Source organism: Chinchilla lanigera, unplaced genomic scaffold (assembly GCF_000276665.1).
Source record: "Chinchilla lanigera isolate Chin_1 unplaced genomic scaffold, ChiLan1.0 scaffold00096, whole genome shotgun sequence".
Taxonomy (NCBI): domain Eukaryota; kingdom Metazoa; phylum Chordata; class Mammalia; order Rodentia; family Chinchillidae; genus Chinchilla; species Chinchilla lanigera.
Window position 1 is genome coordinate 5,509,229 of NW_004955497.1, and position 24,745 is coordinate 5,533,973.

General features: G+C 36.3%; 1 protein-coding gene across 4 annotated transcripts in view; it reads right to left on the reverse strand.

Annotated features, from left to right (window-relative positions):
- Positions 1–24,745, reverse strand: part of LOC102025027 (phospholipid-transporting ATPase IB-like) — a 216,397-nt gene that overhangs the window by 24,194 nt on the left and 167,458 nt on the right. For all 4 annotated transcript variants that reach the window (XM_005406339.1, XM_005406337.1, XM_005406340.1 and 1 more), the window contains 4 exons: positions 18,996–19,074; positions 10,225–10,286; positions 7,180–7,236; positions 4,907–5,014 (listed from right to left, as the gene is read on the reverse strand). In XM_005406339.1, the coding sequence (XP_005406396.1) occupies positions 4,907–5,014; positions 7,180–7,236; positions 10,225–10,286; positions 18,996–19,074 (306 nt within the window). The remainder of the gene's footprint in view (positions 1–4,906; positions 5,015–7,179; positions 7,237–10,224; positions 10,287–18,995; positions 19,075–24,745) is intronic.

Consider the following 24,745-nt stretch of genomic DNA (forward strand, 5'->3'; position numbering starts at 1 on the left):
TCCCTACCACTCTGTTTGTAACTCTGTAATGTCTGTACTGATCCTTTGCTATTTTGTAAAACGTTGTCGATCTGTTAGTCTTTTCCTCCTTTTATTTCTAAAATAAAAAATAAATAAATAAATAAAAGAAAGCAAACGTAAGCATTAATTATAATATTTATAGAAAAGAAAAGAAAGGGAAAAAAGAAGTTTGAGAGGACAAGGAAAAAAGAAGGAAATTTAAATGAAAGGTAAGAGAGAAGATAGGGAGATTAAATTTAACTAATGAGTTAAGAGAAACACAAAGTTAGAAAACCCTGTGAAACAACTCTTGAAGTGGGAAAACATGACAAAATAAGCTAGAATGGTATAGAAGTAAAAGTAGTAACACACACACATGGGTCCAATTTCCTTCTTGTGGGAGTATTTATAATGAATAAAATTATTTACCCTATACTTCCATTTTTAGTTGCTGCCTGATAAAAGAAAGGAGTGAAAGAAATTTGTTTTGGTTCAGAATTCCTCTCAGCCCCTGTCCAGTAGGAAGAACTTTTAGAAAGTTCTGGAGGCGGAGCTCTGCCTCTCTGTGGTTATCCACAAATGCTAAGGAAAGGCTGTCAGTGGAAAAACTAGAACACACTCAATACCTTTGTTTTGCCACACCTAGGACTGAGGATGCAGAAAACATTTGCATTGTTAACCAAACCTCCACCTCACATAGTCCTTGGGTAGGTCTGAATTACGGGCCAAATTTCAGGGAATGACCAGACCATGCTCTTGGAGGTGTGGATGGCCAGTGTCTGCACACTGCTGCATTTGTCCTGAATGCCTGTGAGCAGGGAAGAGGCAGTTGCGGGTACAGGGTCTGTGCTGGCATGAGAAGCTATGAGTGCCTGGCTTTATGCTTAGACTCCTTCCCCCTCGTAAAACTTCATGCAGCAGAGCTTTTTTGTCACAGTGTTCAGGCTATCATTCTTTTACTTCCTGGCCCTCTCCTTTTTTAACCTATTTATTTATTTTAAGTGACTAACTTTACATTTCCCTCTGGCTGGATGATGTGTTTGCTGCAAGCTAGGTTTCACGTGAAGATGGTCCCAGCCTGGTGTCCAGTCTCATGAGATCTACCACTGAGTTATTTCCCTTTATCTTGAAAGTTTAGTTTTTCTGTGCCATAGTCACCCAAGCTAAAACCTAGGGACAGTACTCACTGGCTCCTGGACAGAAGAGGCCATTGTGTCTTGGAGACATAAAGACAAAAGGTGGGTGTTTTCTGATCTTCCATGTTGCCTTCCAAGTCAGAGGAAGTGACAGAAGATGCCTTCCCACCCTAGTTCTGTTTAAGTCCTCCTGTTTGTTCCACAGAGGTACAGGGAGCTTCTAAGATGGCCCTCCAGCCTGACACCAGGTCTACAGGGAAATGCTGGGAATTGTATTCCCGTTCCTCTTCAGTTGCCTGAACTCAGGACACCTTTCTTTTCAATCTGTGTACCCTGCAGCAAAGTATGCTGAGGTTTTCTCTTAGCTCCCAGTAGAGAGGAGGTTGCCTTTCCCACTGAGCTGCCATTCCTTCAATATTTGTGTGCATTACTTCTGTTACTTTACTTATCTTTCTAAATACCAGTAGATCGGGGTCTCATCTAGTTGCTTGCTCATTCAGGTTGCAATCTAGTGATTTCCAGTGGCTTTTCTATCTCCTCATGTACCTACTGATATAGACAAATAGCCCAGAGGGGGCTGTCAGCGCTGCCTGCCTCTAGTCCACCATGATAGAACAGGCTTTATTTCTCTAGATTTGAGTATATTTAAGAACAGAAACAATAAGCATCCTTCACACTTAGGATCAGGGAACTGATAGCTCTAGTCCAGAATAACTCAATATTTGGCTTTTTCAAAGGAGAATGTCTTTCTTCTAAAAGTATACATGATAGATACATTGAGGACACGTTTTTCAAAGGGATAATTTAATTTGTTATTCCATGCATTTCACTGATTCTCAAATAAACAGAAGAATACTTCATTTGATATTTAAATACAACAAAAAGCTCCCTATTCTTTCATTTTGAAATTCAGCTTAAGCTTAAGACACTCAGGAATACAGAGAAGAGCTTTAGTGGCATGATCAGTTAACATGGAGTACTTACACAGGAATTCACAGAAACATCAAATATTAAATTATTTTAATGTAAAACGTATGATAGATATTCTTGACTAAAATGGGAACAAAATTAGCTTATCACCATTCCCTTACTATAATGCTTATTCTACCACATTTATGAATTAATCTATATTTTAAAATTTTATTATTTTAGCAACTTTTTCACTATATAATGACATACACTGAACTGTACATATTTAAAGTAATAATTTCACATGTTTTGATGTATTATATTGTATTAGTCAGTGTTTTGTTGGTAATAACACAATACCTGAGACTGGGTAAGTTATAAAGGAAAGAGGTTTCTTTTGTCCTTTTGAGACAAAAGGAATGAAATACAAGGTCCTATGACCTAACTAACCAAATCACCTCCCTGAGCTCCTGACTGAACACCACTGTAGGATTAAGTTTCCACCTTCTTCATGCCTCATGACAGGGATTTAAATTTTAACAAGGAATCTTGGGAGACACCCCCAAACCACGTGCAAACCATAGCACACACCATGAAACCATGTCCAAACCATGAAATCATTACCTTAGCCAAGGACATAGCTACCACCTACCACTCCCACTTCTTATTCAACAGTGTTAGCCCTCCCTACCGACCCATCTATAGAATTTTAACTGTTTTTTTCTAGTTTATTTCTTCCAGCACAGTCATTGTGACACCTATCCATGTTGTTGCACATGTGAATAGTTTATTTCTTTTTGTTGTTAAATAGTTTTGAATGCTTTGAAAACACCATGATTTATTTAGCCATTCACTCACTATAGGCATTTGAATCTTTTTAAGTTTTCAGCTATTACAAATAAAGGTGCTAGTGTACAGATCTTTTTGTGGATATATACTTCCATTCATTTTGGGGTTTTTTGTTTTTTTTTTTAGTTTTTTTCCGGGACCAGGAATCGAACTTATGACCTTGCGCTTGCCAGGCAGGCGCTGTGCCACTGAGCTAAATCCCCAGTCCCCTTCCATTCATTTTGAGTAAATGGTAAGGAGTGGAATGATAAGGTACCATGGTAGGTGCATGCAACTTTTACCAAACTGACTCTGCTTTCCACACGTTTCACCCTTTTACATTGCTACCAATGGTCTATCAGAGTTCTAGTTTCTCCACATCCTTGCCAAGATGTGTGTGGTATTATTTTCATAATTTTAGCCATCCAACTAGTGTGATACTATGTCCCACTTTGGTAGTTTTAATTAGCATTTACCTAATAAATAATGATATTAGATGTCTTTTCCACGTGTATTTTTTGATGATCTGTCAATTCTGATATTTTGCAATCTGTATTTTTCCCTTCTTCTCAGTTTGAGTTTCATTTGCTCTTCTTTCCCTGGTTTCTTAATAAGAAGTAGAGGCTGTTGCATTGGGGATATTCACCTATAGATATTGGTATAGCAATAAAGCCCTCTTTCTTTCAAGAATCATGGACCTATGAATAATATTTCTACTGACTTCTTGCCAATGCCTTCAAGTAATTCCTTAATTATATTTTGTTCCAGTTTTTGCAGCTATTTTTGTCAGGCTGTTCGAATACCAGACACTTGGTCATGGCTGAAGCAGGAATTACTTCACAATTCTCATTTACTGAAAATTGAGCTGCCTCTGGCCTAGAGGTACAGGGAACATCTCCCTTTTCCTCAGAGCAAAGCTGGGAGAGCTAAGGATGGCTGTGTAGTCAAAAGACCTCAGGGACTGAGCTGGCCAAACTTGTACTTGGATTTCTTCATTTACAGTCTGGCTGGGTTTGTACTAAAATTCCCTCTAATTCCTGTGCAGTGGAATTCTGTGACCCATTTTGTAAGCATGGAGGGTCTAACCCGCTACAATAATTTGAATTTAAAAATACATAAGTCAATGTAAAATTTAGGAATACACAGCTTCTGTGATTGATATTAGTGAAATAACAGCTTCTGTGCAACTATAAAATATTTAGACACTTATACCACTTATTCTACTTCAAACACTAGGAGTGGCTATACTACTTCTTTAACATTCTAATAATGTTATTATTTAATATATATGGGTTAGTAGGTACCAAAATAATTTGAGAACACAGCACATTAATGTGACAAATATCTATTTAAGTGATTCAGACAGTTATAATGGTTATACACAAGAGATACAAATTTTGGGAGGGGTTGTTGATACGGTAAGTATGAAGCAATGAGGTTTTAGATAAAACAGTCTCTTTATAACAAAACCAGAATTTGATTGGGTCAGCAATTATTTCTTATTGCACTGATTCTTATCTTTTCTTCCCAAATAATTCTGTAAGTAGGTAATGTCAGCTTTTCTTGTTAATGAATGTTTTAGCTATTTTCTAGTTGCTGGAACAAACTACCCAACATCTACAAGTGAAAGGAGAAAAGGTTTATTTTAGCTCACAGTATGTAGAGGTTTCAGTCCACAGTGAGCTGGCTGCAAGGCAGAGGGGCACGGCAGAGGAGAGACAGTCCATGGCGGGGTCGGCAGGTGGCAGCGAGCAGCAAGCAGTGAGTCTTCCAGACTTTTACCTCATCCAGGCTACAAGCCTCGAATTGCGCAGCCCGTACCCAGGGTGGGCCAGACCCAGAACTATGCTAAATCAATCAGTGGGCTAATGTAGTTATCTTAATTCCTATTCGTACACCCTAGTTCCAGCCACCTCTGAAAAGCCCCACCTATGAGTGCATGAAGCTTTGGGAGGACATCCAGACACAAGCCATAGCAATAAACATCAGTTTTCACGAGGAATGTAAAGATACTCCCGGTTGGTAGAACTAACCTGTCCCGACATTTCAGGAGCAACAGGGATGGTGGGCCAGAGGTAAGAGTAAACCGTGAAGAACACCAACCAGATTATTATGCTTCCCCAGATTGCCAGATGACTAAACTGCAGAAAGAAAAGTGTCACAGAAACATTTCAGTCATTTCTGTCTAAAAGGAAAAAAAAATTATCTCTATCAAAATATTTAACAAAATACATTTGTCCAGGTCTTATTTCTTCATATAAAGATAGTTATAATCTTTCAGCCGCTTTATATCTGAGATTTTCCTTCTAACATCGCTGTTAGAGTAGTTTGCTGTGGATGCAAGAAGCCATTGTTTAAAGTATCTCAACAGTATTTTGGTCACCCAAGCTGAGTACATTAAGCGTCTTCAGGGGACATGTTAACTCTCATTCAGAAATGCTCCCTACAACTGATGGAGTATACAGTGAGAGTGCTTCTGCCCACTTATTAATACCAAGCTTTCTGAGGAAAAATAAAGTTTGAACAGAAATAATTAGGAGAAATTCAGATTTAATCAAGTCACAATTGTTCTATATAAATAGTTCTTAGTGATAGGAACTGTGACTCTTAGTGTGGTGAAGCTCTGCCTGTGAGCCTGATGCAGATGCTTGACTGAAAGAGCACTGCTAGTGTCTGGGTCAGGATACTTGTGCACAATTCTACCGCGGTAAAGACTCAGAAAATGAGAGCCTTCTGTCGATCTGATGTGTGGCTTTCCGTTAGCACAGTATATTCGCAGAGGAATAGTGAAAAAGTGCTCTGGAGCCCCATGCTACAAACTTTTGGATGTGCTGGGTACAAATTTAAAATTCTTACATATAATAAGGCGATTAGCTAGGTCTGTAGTGTTCTTATCCTGTTAGGTACTTACTTAAGCATGTCTGAACAACAAATAGAATGGGGGCGAGGAACAATCTGCTATTTCTCAAAGTATGTGTTAACCCTGTGAGAGGCAGAGAACAGGAGCCTGGGCCAACGTGGGCTAGAAGAGATACCTCTGATTTTTTTGCTAAGTCTGCTTTAGACTTGAAATAAATAAACAAATAAATCTTTGTTGATCAATAAATAAACGAGATTCCCTTAGTGCACTATAAGTAATCCAGGAAGTGAGAAATATACTTATTAGAGAAAATTTAATAAATAAAAGTAGACACGAAATGATTTGTATCATATTAACATGGTATAAAACTATACTTATAATTTGTATGTCCTATCAGTTGCTATTCAAATGTCCTTCTTTGGAACTGAGTACTGACATTTATTTGATAAAACTGTAGCAGAAAGAAGCTTAAATTGATTGTATCAGAGGACAAATATCTTTTTAAGGGTGGCAAATTAATAATACAATTTAGTTCCTCTGATAAACTTGTTTTTTCTTCAGTGCTGGGGATCAAACCCCAGGGTCTCAAGGATGTTAAGCAGGTGCTCTACCACTAAACTAGAAGCCTAGCCTCTCTCATGAACTTTTAAGTACTAATTGATAGAAAACTCATTTGCCGATGTACATGTATGTTTGTATATATGTGTACATATATTCACTTAAATTGTTGATGAATTTATAAAAATAAAATTCTGCTTAACTGATCAGAAGTCCTACTTTAAATAATAATCTAAGAAAATTATTGTTCATATGTATAAACCCACATGGACATTCATACGTGTGTATTTTTTATTCATAATAGTATCACTTATATAGTGTTTATAAGAACAAATGTTAAAATTATTCAATAATGTAAATGATAAACATTTATGTTATGAAATATGAGTCCTTAAATATGAAAATAAAACAAATGGAAAAATGTTTAAGGGCTATTATTAACTGAAAAAATTAAGTATCATTAGGACCCTACTTTTGTTTATAAAAAAGCATACAGAGATCAGAGACACTATAATGTCAATATCATTCACGTTGATATGCATGGGCTATGTATAGTTCCTTCTTTCTCTGTGTTAGCTAAATTTTCTGTTATAATTCTGTACTTGGAAAATTATAGTAAATGAAGTGTCTGAGTTAATGGTGTGCTAGGTTGAGTCTATTTCAAATAGTAGGAAATAGGTAGGAAAAGAAATATCCTGAAGACATTAGGGGGATAATTTCTTTAACCAGTTTAAATAATCACTTAAATATACCAAACCAAATGAAGTGTGGAAACCAGTGAAAAAAAGCTTATCATTTTTCTAAAGCTTAAAAATAAACAAAAATAAAAAATAAGTCAGCATATAAATGACTGCAGTGGATTGGGTAAAAATTCTAAAGTATACTCACTTTAGTCCAAGACATCATCTCCAGCCCAGCTTTCAGACAAACAGTTACAACTGCATACTATGAAAAGATAGGAAGGAGAAAGAAATTGGAAAATCTGTTGAAATTTTCCATTAGAGTCCATGCCTCCCACAGCTCTCCCAAACCTCTATCTTAATTCACCTTCATGTCAAAAGACCCTGTTGTCATTGAGTTGCTAGTGTTCTGCTACATGTTAATTCTGGAGTGTATAATTTTAAAAATTCATCTCCTATATTTAGAAACCCTTTAACATATAACTCGAATCAATATTTATATTATGAGCACTTATATTTACTTTTTTTCCTCCCTAGAAACCTGAGTGCTACTGATAGAAAAAATTCAGGTGAGCTGAGTAAATTTAAACCATTACAAATCAGACAATCTTCACTATTCTTGGCTTTTTGTACTTTGCAAAAACCTGTAGGGTTTTTCACTGGAAGTACAATAGATCTGTAGACCAACAGTATTGAACAGTATTGAATTTTTTTGTCAATAGATAGGGTTATTTTCTATTTAGAAGTTTTTAATGTCTTTAATTGAAGTTTTATAATTTTTATCAGAGGTTATAAAAATTATTTATTTATGTTTGGTGTTATTGTAAAATGATATTTAAAATTTTTGATTGTCTAAATATTTATTGCTGGTATATTGAAATATAATTGATCTTAAAATATTGATCATTATTTGGCAATCTGTCAACTCCCTCTATTAGTTATAATATTTTATCTATAGTTTTGTTGTATTTTCTGTGTACCCACTCACATCATCTGAAGTTTAAAACTGATTCTTTTCCTTTGCAATGATTATACTTCCTGTTTTACCTTCTTATCTCATTGTACTGAATTATAACTCTGGTACAATGTTGAAGGGAGGTGTTAATACAAGACCTCTCTGTCTTAGTGCCAGTCTCAGGTAGCATGATTTTGTTACAAGGCGGTTTCTTATGCACAACAGATCAGGGATCCATTGAATATTTTAAATCTTACTTTTATGGTGGCCTTTGACTATGTCTACTTCTTAACCTCCAGTGTCAACCCAGAGGTGCCTTTCCAGGCACTGGCCCTACCCATCTCTCTGAGTCCATTTTTGCCATTATCCCCGCCTCCCTGCCTAACAGTTCGCTCTGCGCTCTCCTGCAATAGCTTCTTCTAATTCCCTGAAAGCACTCAGGTTGACTCCATCTTGCTAGAGGCTTTGCTTCTTATTGTGGAAGCTATCTCTGGCCTTTGGAGTCTCCTCCAGGTCCCTAAGCTTAGGATCAGCATATGGGGGCGGGGAGGGGCTTAGTGATCTAACCTGCTGACTCTGTTTGTATTTCTCTGTTAGCATAACATGTCAAGGATTTTAGCATTGGTCATCTCCTTTCTTCTTTAATTACTAAGGTGAATTATCTTTCTGGAATTTTGTTGTTGATTACTACTCTGGTTATAACTATTTAAGCCTTGGGAGGTTGAGATTCCATGAGATCAATTACTCTGGCATTGCACCTTGGAATCACTTGTATGTATTATGTACGTGTATATATTAAATTCTCCATGTTTAAAATCCTGTAACATATGATTAAAATTGATGCCTATTCAGACACTTTTATATTTACATGTAGTATAAACAGCACAGAATATTTGACTCCACCTCGAAATCCAAGTACTATCCCTTTTGAACCCTTTGAAGAGGGTTTGGTTGGGTTTACTAGCATATGTTTTTCACATGGCAGGTCTCAGTAAATATCTATGAATAGATGAAACAAACAACAGTTCTATTTGATTTTATTATTTTTCCTGGGGTTGAAGAGGTAGGGAAGTTTGAAAAGAAGGAAACTAACTTTGTGCTCATGTTCACCTAAGTAAGAAAATGCTGCTTAACCACATGTTGTGTTCAGTACTACAAAAAAAACACAACCAGTGCCATAAAATACAACAAGCAGCTAAAGCGAAGACAGGAAACACGTTAGTAATTTGTGTTTTGCATAGAGAAAAACATGGGAAAATTATTTCTGACACATTGTTAAATCTTTTTAAAAACTCAAAATGCAGAGGACTATGTTTCTACTGGCATACAAAAAGAAAAACGCAGTTGAATATATAATCTGTAATTTTTAGAATTATGGATAAGAAACTGTAACAGTTGCAGACACAAACCTTAGAGATCATAAACATCGGTAAATTCAACTATATAAAGTTGATATGCAGAAAGTATATTGACATGACAAAATAAAAATGGGAAACTGGAAAAATATTTTTGTAATAAACATGAGAAAAACGTAGCATGTTTAACATATAAACAATTACTAATGAGTCATAACTAAGAGGCTAAGAACCCAATAGAATAAAGTAAGCAAGTAACTCACAGAAGATATGGACCTGGTTTATAATCTTATATAAATATGCTTAATCATCCCAGCAAAGCTTTCATAGGCCACTATATCACCCACTGGCTCAAAAGACCACACTGCCACTCCAGGCTTGGAAAACTGGACATTATTATCACTAGATCTGTACACCCTCCATTGGAGGAATACTTGGTAATGTCTTCCAAAATTCATGATACCCTCTACTCCAGTAATTATGCCTCTAGGAATTTATCTACAGATACACTTACTCCTAAACACAGTTTTTGCAGTATTGTTCATAGCATCAAAGGACCAAAAACAACCATAATGTCCTAATAGGTGACTGGCTAAATCAATAAAGGTGAGTTATGCATAAAAGCAGCCCTGAAAATATGAGGTAGATATTTATGGGCTGATTTAAAATCATCATTAAAGCATGTTATGCAGTGAAAAGAGATGCTGCAGGGCATTTTCTGCTTATTAACTAAAAGAGGATATGGGTAACATACATTTGTACATGAACTTCACAGACTTTTCTAAAAATATGCATCATATATATGTATATATGCAATTGTTACAGTAGGTTCTCTTAGAAATATATCAGAGTTTGAGAATTTTATACTGCTTAACATAATGTTTCATTTAATTTTTCAGTTAGAAACAAGGAGAACTGATTTAACACACATGGATGATCTTACCGTGTAAATAAAATTTCCGAGAAACAAATAGTTTGTAGTGAAGCCGTGTTGTAAAACCATATCTGAAAAATGAGAAAAATAATTTTTAAATATTTATGGAGTCTATTCTTTTGAATTCCTTTTTTTCCAGAGGGATTCATACTGGCCAACAAAAAATACTTAGCAACGGTTGGGTATATTTCTAAACCAGCTCTATTAGGGACAGCAATGCTTCCTTTGCCTGTCACAGCTGTGATTTTCCTCCCATTCCTACTCTCCCAAAGATATATCCAGCAGCAAATGAATAGACAAATCGCAAGGATAACACAAGTGTTATTATTAAATGCAATTCCACCTGCATTAAGCCACTGACAGCACCCATAAAGTAAAAGCCTAGACATCCCAGTGAGAAATCTTAGCAATTTTGTTATTGTGCTTTTCATACTATTCTTCTTTTAAGATTACTAAAATAATAAACTTAATAGATATTTTTGTTATGACAGAATTCTATACCTCTTTTCAGCTATTGCTGAATGTGCTATAAAACTTAAGAATTTCATTCTACATATATGAAATGTAAGTACTATCTGATGGTTAAGGGGATTTTTTCAGATTTTCTTTACTTTTTTAGATTCTTGAATATATATTATTGATGTCTGGTTCTGGCTGATATGAAAAATTTGGAGTGCAAATTCCTGATCCCAAAACCAACTTAGTCTATTTGTGTATTTGAACTCAATTATCACTTTTCTCCTAAGGTAGAACCTGCTAAAATACTCAAGGCTTGTACTTGTTCCTAAAACTGTATGCTGTGGCACATTTAGGGCATCTTATTGAAAAAAATGTGGATAAATATGTGGGCTGTTCTACACCAACTAAGAGCATGACAATCATAGTTCCAGATTGTGCATTACCAATACTTTGAGTGTCTGTTGAGTGCAAGATGATAGTATAAGATGAGAACAAGTAATTAGAAAAGGAAAGAAAGCCACTGCATAGGAAGGTAATATTGAATTTTACTGTTCAGAAATGTATTCACAGAGGGGGTAGAGAAATTAGAAACTACTTTGGGATAGAAGGGAAACTTCCAGTATGAACATTACAGTGTGAAACAAAAATTCATTTCTCAAAAAAAAGAGAGAGAGAGAGAAAGGGAACAGGAAAAGTAACTAAGTCAATGTTGTACTGGCATTAACATTTGATTGTAGAACTAATTTCATTAATCTTATCTGTGACCCATTGATTGCTTAAGAGGGCATTATTTAATTTCTATGTGTTTTCATAGTTTCTGTGGTATCTTTTGCCATTGATTTCCAGTCTCACGGTACTATTATGGTCCAGTAATACGTATGGGATAATTTCAGCTTTTTTGCATTCACTTCAGCATGCTGTATGGGCTAGTACGTGGTCTGTTTTGGAGAAAGCCCCTTGTACTGCAGAGAAGAATGTGCACTGTGCTATTGTTGGGCAGAGCACTGTAAATATTAAGTCATTTGCTTGAAGGTTTGGTTCACTCTTGCTATTTCTTTGTTGATGTTTTGCCTAGCTGCTCTGTCCCTTTGTGATTGTGGAGTTCCCCATTATAATTGAATTGGTGTTCATATGATTTTCCCACCCATTAGTATTTCCTTTGTGAAGCTGGGTGCCCTGGTATTTGGTGTACATATATTTATAATTGTTAACTCTTCCTGTTGAACTGTTCTCTTAATCAATAAATAGTGACCTTCTTTATTTCTTCTGATTAGTCTTGGCTTGAAATCCACCCAGCCTGAAATCATGATAGCAGCTTCTGCTTTTTTCCAGGTTCCTGTTGCATGAACTACTATTTTCCATTCTTTGATTTTTAATCTATGAGTAACTTTTTGAGTTAAGTGTGTTTCTTGTATACTGCATATTGTTGGGTTTTGTTTCTTGATCCATTCTGCCAGTCTGTGTCTTCTTTATCTATTTTTATTTCTGGTACCAGGACTTGAACTCAGGACCTTGCACTTGTCAGGCACTGAGCTGTCTTCCTGGCATTTCTGTGTCTTCTCACTGGGGAATTGAGGCCATTCACATTGAGTGTTATTGCTGAGCAAAACTGACTTATTCCTGTCATTGCATTATTTTCCTGTTGCTGATTTCCTCATTGTTTTTTCTGTTTTGCTTTGCTGCTCACCCTGCCAGGTAAATTCATTCTTTATGACATACTGGCATGACTGGCTTCATTGCCTCTTTCTGTGGCATCCTTTAAAAAATTCTGTAATACTGGCTTGGTGGTCATGAATTTCTTGAGGTGCTCCTTGTCATGGAAATTCCTTATGTGTCCAAAATTTTAAAGGAATGTTTTGCTGGGTATATAAGCCAGCATTGTAAGCTTTCATCCTTTAGGGCAGTAGTGGCAAATGTATGGCACACTTGCTGCATGGGCTGTTTGTATCATTGAAAGCTCTACAAGGCTCACATCACTCCTTTAGAGCTTGAAACACTTCATCCAAACCCTCCTGACTTTAAAGTTTGTGTCAAGAAGTCTGCTATCACCCTTATTGATTTATCTGTGTACATGATTTGTTGCCTTTCTCTAACAGCTTTTAAAATTTTGTCCCCTGATAGATATGTGGAATTTTTAGCACAATGTAGCATCTAGAGGTTCTCTTTTGGTCACAGCTATTTGGTGTTCTATATGCCTCACTTATCAATATGTTTATTTCTTTCCTCATATTTGGGGAATTTTCTGCCATTATTTCTACAAACATTTTTTTATGCCATTTGTGTTATCTTCTGATTTTTCACTTATTCCAATTATTCTTAGTCTTCTTCGCATCAATGAGCAGTTTTGGATCCATCTTTCACGCTATTTTATTGTTTTTGAGGTGTCATTATTTGTTCTTTGAAGGTATCACTGTCTCCTACATCTGTCCTCACATTGGTTGGTTCTACTGCCCATAATTTCATTCAGTGTGATTTTTAATCTCGTGTACTTCTGTTTGAAACCTTTTCATGGACTCTCATTCTTTGGTAAACTGGTCATTCATGTTTTATATTGTTCTATTTAGCTTATCTAGTTTTTTATTAGTGTCTTCTGAAAGCTCCTGCATCTTTTTGGTAATTATTTCTATTATTTGTTTAGTTATATCTTCTCTAACCCTGCTAAGTACTTCTGTAAGATGATTTCTAACCTTCTCTGCTACCCTTTCAATTAATTTGTGTGTATAGTTTATATTTCTTTGCCTTTCAGTATCCCCTGGATTGGCTTCAGGGCAGGTGGGACTTTGGGGAGGCATTTTGTTCCCACATTAGAAAAACAAAATGCACTCAAATAAGTAACCTAAAGATAGAGGTTAAGGCCACAGAAAAACAAGAACAATACAAACCCAAAGCTAGTACAAGGAAGGAAACTGTAAACATCAGAGCAGGGATTAATTAAATAGAGACTGAAAAACAATACAAAAATCAATGAATTAAATAGTTGGTTCTTTGAATGACTGAAGAAAATAGACAATCTTTAAGCCAATCTTATTAAAACAAGGAAAGACCCAATCCATGCAACTAGAAAAGAAAAAGGTGAAATTACAACAGATTCTGTGTAAATCTATAAGATTATTAATAACTGCTTTGAGAAACTGTACACTAATAAAATGAAAAATTCAGAAGAAATGAGTAAATTCCTAGATATATATCATTACCAAACTGAACCAAGAAGATATAAAAATTTTATATAAGCCAATATCAGTTAGTGAAATTAAGGAGGTAATAAAGAAAAAACTACCCACTAAGAAAAACCCAGGTCTTGATGGATTCACTACCAAATTCTACAATAACTTTACAGAAGATCTAGTGCCAATTCTTCTCAAATTCTTTATTAAGATTGAAAGGTAAGAAATACTCTCAAAGTCATTCCTGGAAGCAAGCATTATCTTGATTCCAAAATTGGAAAAAGACGCCCCCCCCCTCAAAAAAGAACTATAAAACAATTTCTTTAATGAACATACATACAAGAATCCTCTGGGAAGCAGACTGCAAAACATCATCAAAAAGATAGTATATACTTCATAGTCAAGTAGGATTCATTCCAAAGATATGGAGATGTTTCAACATATACAAATCAGTAAATCTAATTCACCACATAAACAGGAGCAAGTACAAAAAAATATATGACCATCTCAATAGATAGAGAAATAGCATTTGACAAAACTCAATACCCATTCATGATAAAAAAAAACTCTCAAGAAAATAAAAATAGAGATTTTAATTCTTAATCTAATAAAGGCCATCTATGACAAACCAATACCAATGGAGAGAAACTCAAGCATTCCCTCTAAATTCAGTAACAAGACAAGAATTTCTGCTGTCATCATTTTTGTTCAACATAGTTCTTGAAATACTAGCTAGAGTATTTAGACAAGAGAGAGAGCCTGGCAAACACTAGATTATGAGTTCAATTTCTGAGAGAGAGTGAGAAAGAGAGAGAAAGAAAAAGAGAGAGAGAGAGAGAGAGAGGAGGAATATGGATAGGGAAAGAAGTTATGATCATTATTTGCAGATGACATAATCTTCAACATAGAAGATGATAAAAAGTTCACCAAAAGACTTCTAGAATTAATAACCAAATTTAGTAGTGCAGCAGGATACAATCAGCACCTAAAAATAGAGTGCTGTACACCAATAACAAACTTGCTGACAGGGAAATTAGGAAAGGACTACCTTTTACAATAGCATCAAGAAAAATGAAATACCTAGGAATTAACGTAACCAAGGAAGTGAAAGACCGCTACAACAAAAACTATAGTACTCTGAAAAAAGAGATTGAAGAGGATATGAGAAAGCTGAAAGACAGCCTGTGTTTCTGGGATGGGCAGAACCAATATAGTGCAAATGGCCATACTTCAAAAATTGTTATATAAATTTAATGCAATCCCAATCAAAATACTAATAACATTTCTTAGAGAACTGGAGAAAGCAATCCTAAAATTCATATGGGACCAGAAGAGACCTAAAATAGTAAAAGCAATTCTGGCCAACAAGGGCAAGGCAGGGACCATCACAATCTTGGACCTCAAGTTATATCAGAAAGGTACTATCAAAAACCAAAAAAAGCAGCATGTTATTGGGAAAAAACAGACTCGTGGATCAGTTGGACAGAATAAAGGATGCAGAAACAATTCCAGGCACATTCAGCTACCTTATCTTTGACAAAAGGGCCAAACACTTGCTGGAAGAAAGATAGCCTCTTTGAACAAATATCTGGGAAAACTGGCTTTCCACATGCTGAAGGTCCAGCTTATATCTCTCACCATGCACTACATTAAAATCAGAATGGATGAAAGATCTCAACATAGAACAGAAATGATCTGCTAGAAGACAAAATAGGTATATGTAGAATAATGTCTTTCAGCTATTATTTTCTTGAGTATTTTTTCTGCTCCATTCCTTTTGCCTTCCTACTGTGGTACTTCTCTTATCCTTATGCTTGTTGTTTAAAGATGTCTCACATTTCTTTAAGGATCTGTACACTTTTTTTCATCCTATTTTCTCCCTGTTCTTAAGATTCTATTTGCTCTACTTATGTAAGTTTAAATTCACTAACTCTTCTTCCAGTTCAAATCACTGTTGAGCCTCTCTAACAAAGGAGATTCATTTTGTTTATTGTACTTTTCAAACACCAGGTTTTCATTTGGTTCTTTATTATAATTTTATTTCCTTTATGATAATCTTTGTTTGATGACCCACTGTCTTTTCATCTTTAAGCACGGTTTCTTTTAGTTCTGTGGGCATATGTCTAATAATTACTTTGAAGTCTTTCACCAGGAAATCTAACATCTGGGCCCTCTCACAGGTAGTTTCTCCTCCCTACCTGTTCTAAAGTGTATGAGCCACACTTTCATATTTTGTTGTTAAAAACAACCTTTTGTGTAATATAGTAACTCTGGATTATGATTCCCTTCCCTCTTTAAAACTTGTACTTGCTGCTTGTGGTTATTAGTTTGGTGACCTTTGTAGGCCATTTTAGCACAGTTTATTTTCCTTCATACTGTGAAACCTTGGTATTCGCCTCAAAAGACCCGGACTGAGACAATCACAGAGTCTCCCTAGGGTGGTAGTGATTTAAGTCAGAACTTTGTTTAATTGTGAACAGGGTTTCCCTTAATTTCGCAGCTAAATTGACTCATTTGATGCTAAACTAGGCACTGTATTTGGCTTATCTGATTCATGGCAAATTTTTCTCTCTCTCTCTCTTTTTTTTTTTTTTCTCAGCAAACTGCTCCAGTTAAATTCAACCAGGAAGAGTTCTGAGGTCAGTCCCTCAGGTTTGTCCTCCCCTCAGAAGGACTCTTTGGAGCTATCTTTTTCCCTGGTCTCTGATAAATTAGCTACCCTATGGTTTATCTTGCTGATCTTAGTTTAGAGGAGTTATTTTATCACAATCTCAGAAGTGAAATTCTACACATTCATTTTCAAATAAAGACATCCGGGGCTTTGGGATTTCTTGTTTATGTCCTACTTCTGACCACATGCAAAATCTTTGAGTCACTACTATTAGAGCTAGTGGGGTGATTGTTGCTATTCTTCTTGGCTTGCCCCCCTTAACCCCTTGCAATTTTTGCTCTATTAGTGAGTGGAGTGAGGGTGGTTAGGGCCCCAGTATTCTTTGCTTGCTATGTGTAAGTTACAGACTGTGGCCTATGGACACAAGTTGGTTGGAAAAAATAGAGCTCTAACTTTTGTCACTTTTGTTAGGAATTAGAGTTGGAAGGGATGAGAAATTCTGATGAAATAGAATAATCTCCTGGTGAGATGTCTCCCTTTCCTGTTGAGATGTGGTAATCTTGCGGGAGAGCTCAAAAAAGTCATAATCCCATACGCTTCACCACTTGCTTGAAGTGGAGCTTCCATCAAGAAAAGCTGTGATATGGGTATAGTGGATTGATAACTGGTGGTCAACTTAAAACCCCCAGCTGAACTGAGTAAGCATAGTGCTGGGTATGGGAGGCCAAACCGGGGATTGTTGCTAGCTGCATAAGAAGCAGAACTGGAGAAGAAGTGAAGCTGTTGGGAGCAGAGAAAGGCTGTTGGAGCTGGTGGAAGCTGTAAGGAGCTGTTGGTTCTGTTGGAGGAGCTTGTCATCCTGGCTTTCCTGATGAACTTGGCTGTTTTCATCCTCCAAGGAGCTCGAGGCCTTGTTGGTACTGAGAATAGCTTCAGTTCATTTTGGGGGAGCTCTGGTCCTCACCCTGAGCATTGCTTCCTGGCTCCGGAGGGAAAGTTGGTGCTTTGCCAGTCTCCAGGAGAAGCTTGCTGCATTGGCTTCCCTTATGGGAACTCGGCCATCTTGATCATCAGAGGAGCTCAGGACCTCACTGTTGCTGAGGATGGCTGTGCTACCTTACAGAGGAGCTCTGGTTCTTCTGAGCATCGCTTCCTGGCTCCAGAGTAGATCCCTCAGCCTGCTAGCACAGATCCTTCATCCCGTTGATGCAGACTTCCTAGATTCCACCACTGACCTTTGAGTCTTCCCAGCACAGAACTTCGAAACAGGCCTGCATGAGACGTTGTCATCGGCTCTGGGCCTCCAGCTGGATTCACGGAAGGCATTGTTATGAGCGCTAGGTATTCAGCAGGACTCATGAAGGACATTTCCATGGGATCCAGGCCCTCATCTAGTTTCCTTGGTCTTAGTGTGTGGACAGATTTCCTGCACTCTCTTGTATATCATTCTTTGGGTGACTATTATAAATCATCTTATACGAATATGTGTCCTGTAATATATTGTTCCCTTACAAAAATAATGCCCAAACCAACACAATGGGGAAGAAGTACATTATGGATTCAAAGCCAAAGACTCATTTTTCTTACTGAGTTTTAATAAATTTACTTGAATACCTGTTTCTGCATTTATTTTCAGGACAATTTCTAAAGACCCCATAGGGCTGGGTTTTAATAGTTTGATGAGCTTTGTTTATTTCTGTGGAGAATGGGTCTTTGGAGTTCTTCTGATCTTTAGCCTAGAGGTAGAACTAAATCTTCATAATATTTTGATTTTGTCTTTCCAGTTAAAAGTTTCATTCAATTTTACAATAATGGCCTTGAGCAATATAATGCAGAGTCAGTCTTAAATGCTAATATACATCACTTGGTCATTTAAAGTTTAAGTATGTTCAAGATAAAGAACATGTTGCTATAAATATCCAACAGAAATTAAATCTGGTTGCAAAAAATAATTATACGTCACACTTTAAATTATGGTATGTGAACCCATTGGACACCAATAATATATTTCATAAATATTATCTCCTAGTTATGAATGTCCTGGACCCAAATCAGTTTAGAGGAAAACTTCACACATAATGTTATTTTGAAAATTATATGGTATGTGAAGGACATTTAGTCAGATAATAAGGTTAAGTGTCTGTATATCTTTTTAGACTCATGCTTTGTCTAAAGTATGAAATTTTGGATGTGAAAACAAAAGCTAAAGTAAACACGAGGTCAAACTTACTAATAAAAGGCATCTCTGATTCATCAAAAATGTTGTTTTCCCTCAGAGACCTGACTCCAGTGTTTATGAGAGATTAGCATAAATGTGCTGACCACAATTTATATTGATAAAGGCAAAGAGAATGAATTCTAAAGGTCAGCTATTAAATATTCAAAGTGCAATCTGTTAGCCACAAGAATATCTAATAAGTAAATATTTTCTTTTTTTCTAAATTCATTTTTGTGTCCTCTAGTACTTTTTGTTGAACCACACACATACACTGATTACAGTGAGAGTAACATTAGCTGGTGAATATTTGAAACAATGAAACTATTACCATGCATAAGCATTTTTGTAGGAAACCAGAAGAGAATGAAGGAGTGGCCCAAAGCATTCATGCATTCAACCCAAAAGACCTAAAAGAAAACAAAAGAAAGTCACCATAATAGCTTGATCTAACATTATGAAATGTAACATTGTGTATTATACAGTCAGAAGGCTGAAATGCTTTTCTGGAGATTGAAAAACTTATATTTCTTTATTCTACTTTTATAAGAAATGACTGAAAAATTACACAATAACATTATTTGACTTTTTTAAACTACAGGTTAACAATACTGAAATTCTTTACTATGATAGGATAACATTATTATAGGGTAACATATTTAAATTTAATAAATAAAAATGTATAGGGTTAAATATATTGACTATGAAAACTGAAAGGTTAAACTGTCATGCTCCAGTGTTTCTGCAGAACAGAAGTAATTTTAAAAGAAATAAAAATATTTTCAGTTTTAAAATTAAATAACTTTAAATGTAATTGCATGCTATATATGATATGCTTTTACCTTTACATCTGCACTCTGACCCTTCTCAAAAATTATTTGTAATAGACAATGCACAGTTTCTTAAAGGAAACCTCAATAATATAAAATCTCTGAGTTCAGACAAGGGTACATATCAATTAACTGACAGAAACACTGAAAAAAATAAATCATTATTCTTTTTTATTTTAAATATACCAATTACTTTCATGCTTTCCAGGAAATCTTATAGATACAAACCAACAAACTTTTTCTGTAAAAGAACAAATAGTATTGTAGGCTGCAGTGGTCATATAATTGCTACTCAATCACTCAACTTTGTTCTTGTAACAGCCATAAATAATATGTAAATGAATGGACATGACTATATTACAATGAAACTTTGGAATATAGGAACATGCAAAAAGTATGTAAATGAGCAAGTAATATGTAAATGAATGGACATGACTATATTCCAATGAAACTTTGTTCATAAAAACAGGCAGAGGACTGGACTTATCCACAGGTCATAGTTTGCTCATGATCCTACTATTAACCCACAAATGCAAGAAGTTAAACAAACCCTAAGAGATCCAACAAGCAAAAAGAAAAAAGAAGAAACAACAACCATCATAATGAAATGCCCATACATTTCTAGTAATAAAGAAGACAAATCTTAAAAGCAGCCACAAGAAAAAGACATATGCCTTACAGAGGAATAAGGGTGAGCAATTTCACATCAAAATAATATATACAAAAAGATGAAATGGGAAGTATTAACCTAAAGTTTTATACCAAGTGCTATGGTTTAAATTAATGTCCCCATATGTGAACCCTTGGTCCCTAAGGTGGTGCTGCTGGGAGGTGCTGTTGACTTTTCAAAGGTGGACCTCATGGGAAGTGTTTAGGGCACTGGCAGTGGTGAGGGGCACATCCTTGAGTAGATGTGCACGACCTAGCCCAGCTCATTTTTCTTCTTCATAGCTCAAAATGGAAACAGTTCACACCAGTATAGGTTCCCTGTCACTGATATCTAGTGCCCTCACTGCATGCTCAAAGGTACAGGACCACTCGACTGTACAGTGCAATCAGAAACTAAATAAATGTTTCCTTTTTATGAAATAATTTCCTCTGGTATTTTGTTTTACAAACAGGAAGCTGACTAATACACTAAACAAATGTAACTTCAAATGTGACGTGGAAGACATTTTCACACATAGAAAAGTTGTTAAGGCAGCACTGTGGGAGCAGTCCCAGCAGGCAGCTGTGGCGGAAGTAGCTCCAGCAGGGGGCCTGCAGAACCAGCAGCTGGTGAGTGAGGTGAACCAGCACTGTGTTTCACACACAGACGTGGGGAGCAGAAGCAGTCAGGTGGGGTCGCCATTTTATTTGAAAGAGATCAGGGCAAACCCCAGGGGCAGAACAGTCCTGGGTTGCTGCACTGCCAAAGTCCTGGAGTGGAATGAGGGAAGAGCTATCCAGTCACAGTGGACTGCTGGCAGTTAAGAAGCAGGCGAGGGGGACTTCTGCTGAGAGGCAAGAGCTAGGAACACCCAGGATTCCATGCCAGTGGCCACCAAAAGTATCTTAACCCTAAATACAAAGGACTGGAAATCTCTCTCTGGTCTGTGACCAGCAGAATAGCCTTAACCTGGTGGCACAAACAGGTGAACAACCTATGTTGTACAAGGGCACTACCCTTGCCCTATGATGAGCAGGTAGGAGGAGTCAATGGTGTAGAACTGAGGAAGGTATGCAAGGTCCAGAAGGAGCCAATTATACAGGGGTCTGGAAGGAGCCCCGGGATTTCCCTACCATAGCTACTACAGAGTGCCATAGCTACTACAGAGTGCCATAGCTACTGGTAGAGCACTACAGAGACAAACACAGTAAGGAAAAGTGGACATCCAGAACATTGTCAGATGAGGACCAGTCTTAGACCTCACATCCAGAGAAAAAGATCAATCCATTACCCAGCACAAGTCCTACTGCAAACTTGGCATGGCTGCACAGTACATTTAGGAATCTGAAATGGACAACAGTACAGAACTATAAACACTAGAGGAATTTTATTATTTTTCTTTTTCTTTGTTTGATTGTTTCTTTTTTCAGTCCATGTTATGGTTTGTGTCTACATGTCCCCCCAAAACCTCATTTAGTCTTAGGCATTTTTGGAGATGGGTGAATCTAGAGTTTGTGACTGATTCAAGGTGCAATGCTGGGATTAAGGCTATGAGTGCTACACCTGCCATTGGGCGGATAGCCTACACATGATATAAAGGGCAGAAAGAAGCATGTCTCTCTCTCTTCCCACTCTCTTCTTTTGCTTGCTTTTTCTGTCTACTGTTGCCCCTCTGTCATGTGCCATCCTGTTTTGGAGCCAGCTGATTATGGACCAAAATCTCTCCAAGCTGTGAGCTAAATAAACCTTTCCTCCTTTAATTTTTGGAGTCAGATTTTTGTCTCAGTAATGAGAAAAGTAACTAAGACAGCCTGATTGGGGCTTTTTGTTTTCTTTCTTTTGATTATTTTCTTTTCTTACCTTTATTTTTGTTTTGTTCTATTTATCTTCTTTCTCCCTTCCCTCAGCTATCTCTCATGATTTCATGATACCTTCATGTGACAGAACAATGTTTTTTCCTTTTTTTGGTTTGCTTCAATGTTGCTAGGTTGTGCTTGATGCTATTATTTATTATTACTAATTGTACTACTTTAGCCAGAACGTCATATATGTTGTAATTAGTTTTTCTCCTTCGTATGACAACACTGACTGTCTGGGGTAATAACCATCACCATAGTCCAGTAGCAAAGGATGAGATGCTGAGCTAGATAAAAACTTCTCATCCTTAATAAATTGAGAAGGTAGTGTCTTGGGATAGACACAAAGATCAAGAACCACCTATACCTTGAAGACAACTCTGAGAAATAGACATTGCATAGGGAAGCCTTGATATTAGAGATAAAGGTGTCTACCATAAAAAATCTATAAGTAATGCCACAGACAATAAAACAAACTAAAAAATAGAAAATGACAAGACACAGAAGCATACTGCAACACCAGACCTCCAACCCACTCAGGACAGATCCAGGGGACAATGAGATAAAAGAAATTGGAATCCATACACTGCAACTTTCTAAAATGAAGCAGAAGTGAGAAAACAAATGGGTATGGCTATAGAAAAATAATCTATCAGGCAAAAAAATAAATGGAATTCAAAGGAAAAGACATGCCCAATGGATCTAGAATAGAAAAAGATTTTGAAGACTAGAAAAGCTTAGGAAAACCATGGAAAACAAGAGTGCCCAACATATAAAAGAAATGGAAGCCATGAACACATCCAAACAGATATACAGGAGATTGCATATCTGTTCCATTGGCAGTATACATGTAGATTGAGCAAAGGCAAAAATAGAATACCAGATCCAGAAGACAGGATTGTGGTTAGCAAGGACAAAAAGAAAGATATCTTAAAAATAGCAAGAGAGCATGAAAAATCAATCCAACAGCTGCAAGATGAAGCAAAAGAACAACATAAGATTGATTGGAGTCAAAGAGAAAGCCAGAGATAGCACAAATACCATAAAAAAAACTCTTCACACAACTAATGGCAGAAAAATTCCCAAACACAGGAAAAGATTTGACATAGAAATAAGTGATGCAGTCTACAGCCATACCACCCTGAACATGCCCAATCTCATCTGATCTCAGAAATAAGTGATGCATATAGAATTCCAATTAACCATGACCAAAATAAATCTACACGAAAGCATATAAATATCAAGATTCTAGAAATTCAGCACAAGAACAGAATATTAAAAGCAGTTAGAGAAATGAAACCCATTAGAATCACAGCAGATGTCTCAACACAAACTCCCAAATCAAGGAGAGCTTGGAATAAAGTAATTTAATTCCTAAAAGAAAACAACCTCCAACCCACATTGATGTACCCTGCAAAACTGTCTTTCAAATTGATGGAGAAATAAGATAACCCATATATGACAAAGAACAACTGAAGAAATTCATGACCACCAAACCAGCTCTCCAAAATGTATGAAAGATATTTTAGAAAAAGATAAGGATGACCACACTTCCAAAAACACCAACAGAAAAAATCCACCAGGCTAGGCAAGCAATCACACACAGGTGAAAGACAGGTTACCAACAAAGAAAATAATATGAAAAGGATAACCCAAAACATATCAGTTATAGCCATCAATGTAAATGGTCTCAACTCACAAAACAAGAGAAATAGATTGGTGGAATGGATCAAAAAGCAAGATCCAACATTATGTCATATACAAGACACATTTAATTGAAAAAGAAATGCATAGGCTAAAAGTCAAAGGATGGAAAACAATACTCCAAGCAACAGGAATCCCCTCAAGAAAGAAGTGGTAACTATTCTATTTGTGGACAATGTGAAACTCTAGACAAGACTGATCAAAAGAGACAAAGAAGGTCACTACATACTTGTGAAGGGAAAACTCCAAGAAGAAGAGACAACAATCATAAATACATATGCACCAAATACTGGTGCACCCAACTGCATAAAGCAAATATGAACAGACATAAAAAGTTAATTAAACATCAATTAAGCACTAACACAATTGTAATGGGGAAACTTAATACCTCACTGTTGCAAACAGACAGAGCCAATAGACAAAAAGTCAACAAAGACATATCAGAACTAAATCAAGCCTGTGAATAAATAGACTTAGCAGATGTCTACAAAGTGATCCACTGCAAAACACCAGAAAACACATCCTTCTCAATGGCATATGGGACTCTCTCCAAGATAGACCACATACTATCCTATAGAACATGCTTAAGTAAATGCAAAGTAATTAAAATTATCACATGCATATTACCTGACCATAGTGCACTGAAACTGGTAATCAATGACAAAAGAAACCACAAAAACTATATAAACACATGGAAATTAAATAATATCCTCCAGAACACCAATGGGTCACAAATGAAATTAAAGAAGAAATGAAATAGTATCTATAATTAAATGATAATGCCAATACGACATACCCGAACTTATAGGATGCAGTGGAAGCAATCCTAAGAGGGAAATTTACAGCAGTGAATTGTCATATCAGGAAAGCAGAATGAGCTCAGGTAAACTAATGTTGAATTTCAAACTTCTAGAAAAAGAAGAATAAATCAAACCAAGAGCTCAAATGAGGGAGGAAATTATAAATATAAGAACAGAAATTAATGTAAAGCAGACTAAGAACACAATACAAAGCATCAATGAGCTGAAGAGTTGGTTTTTAG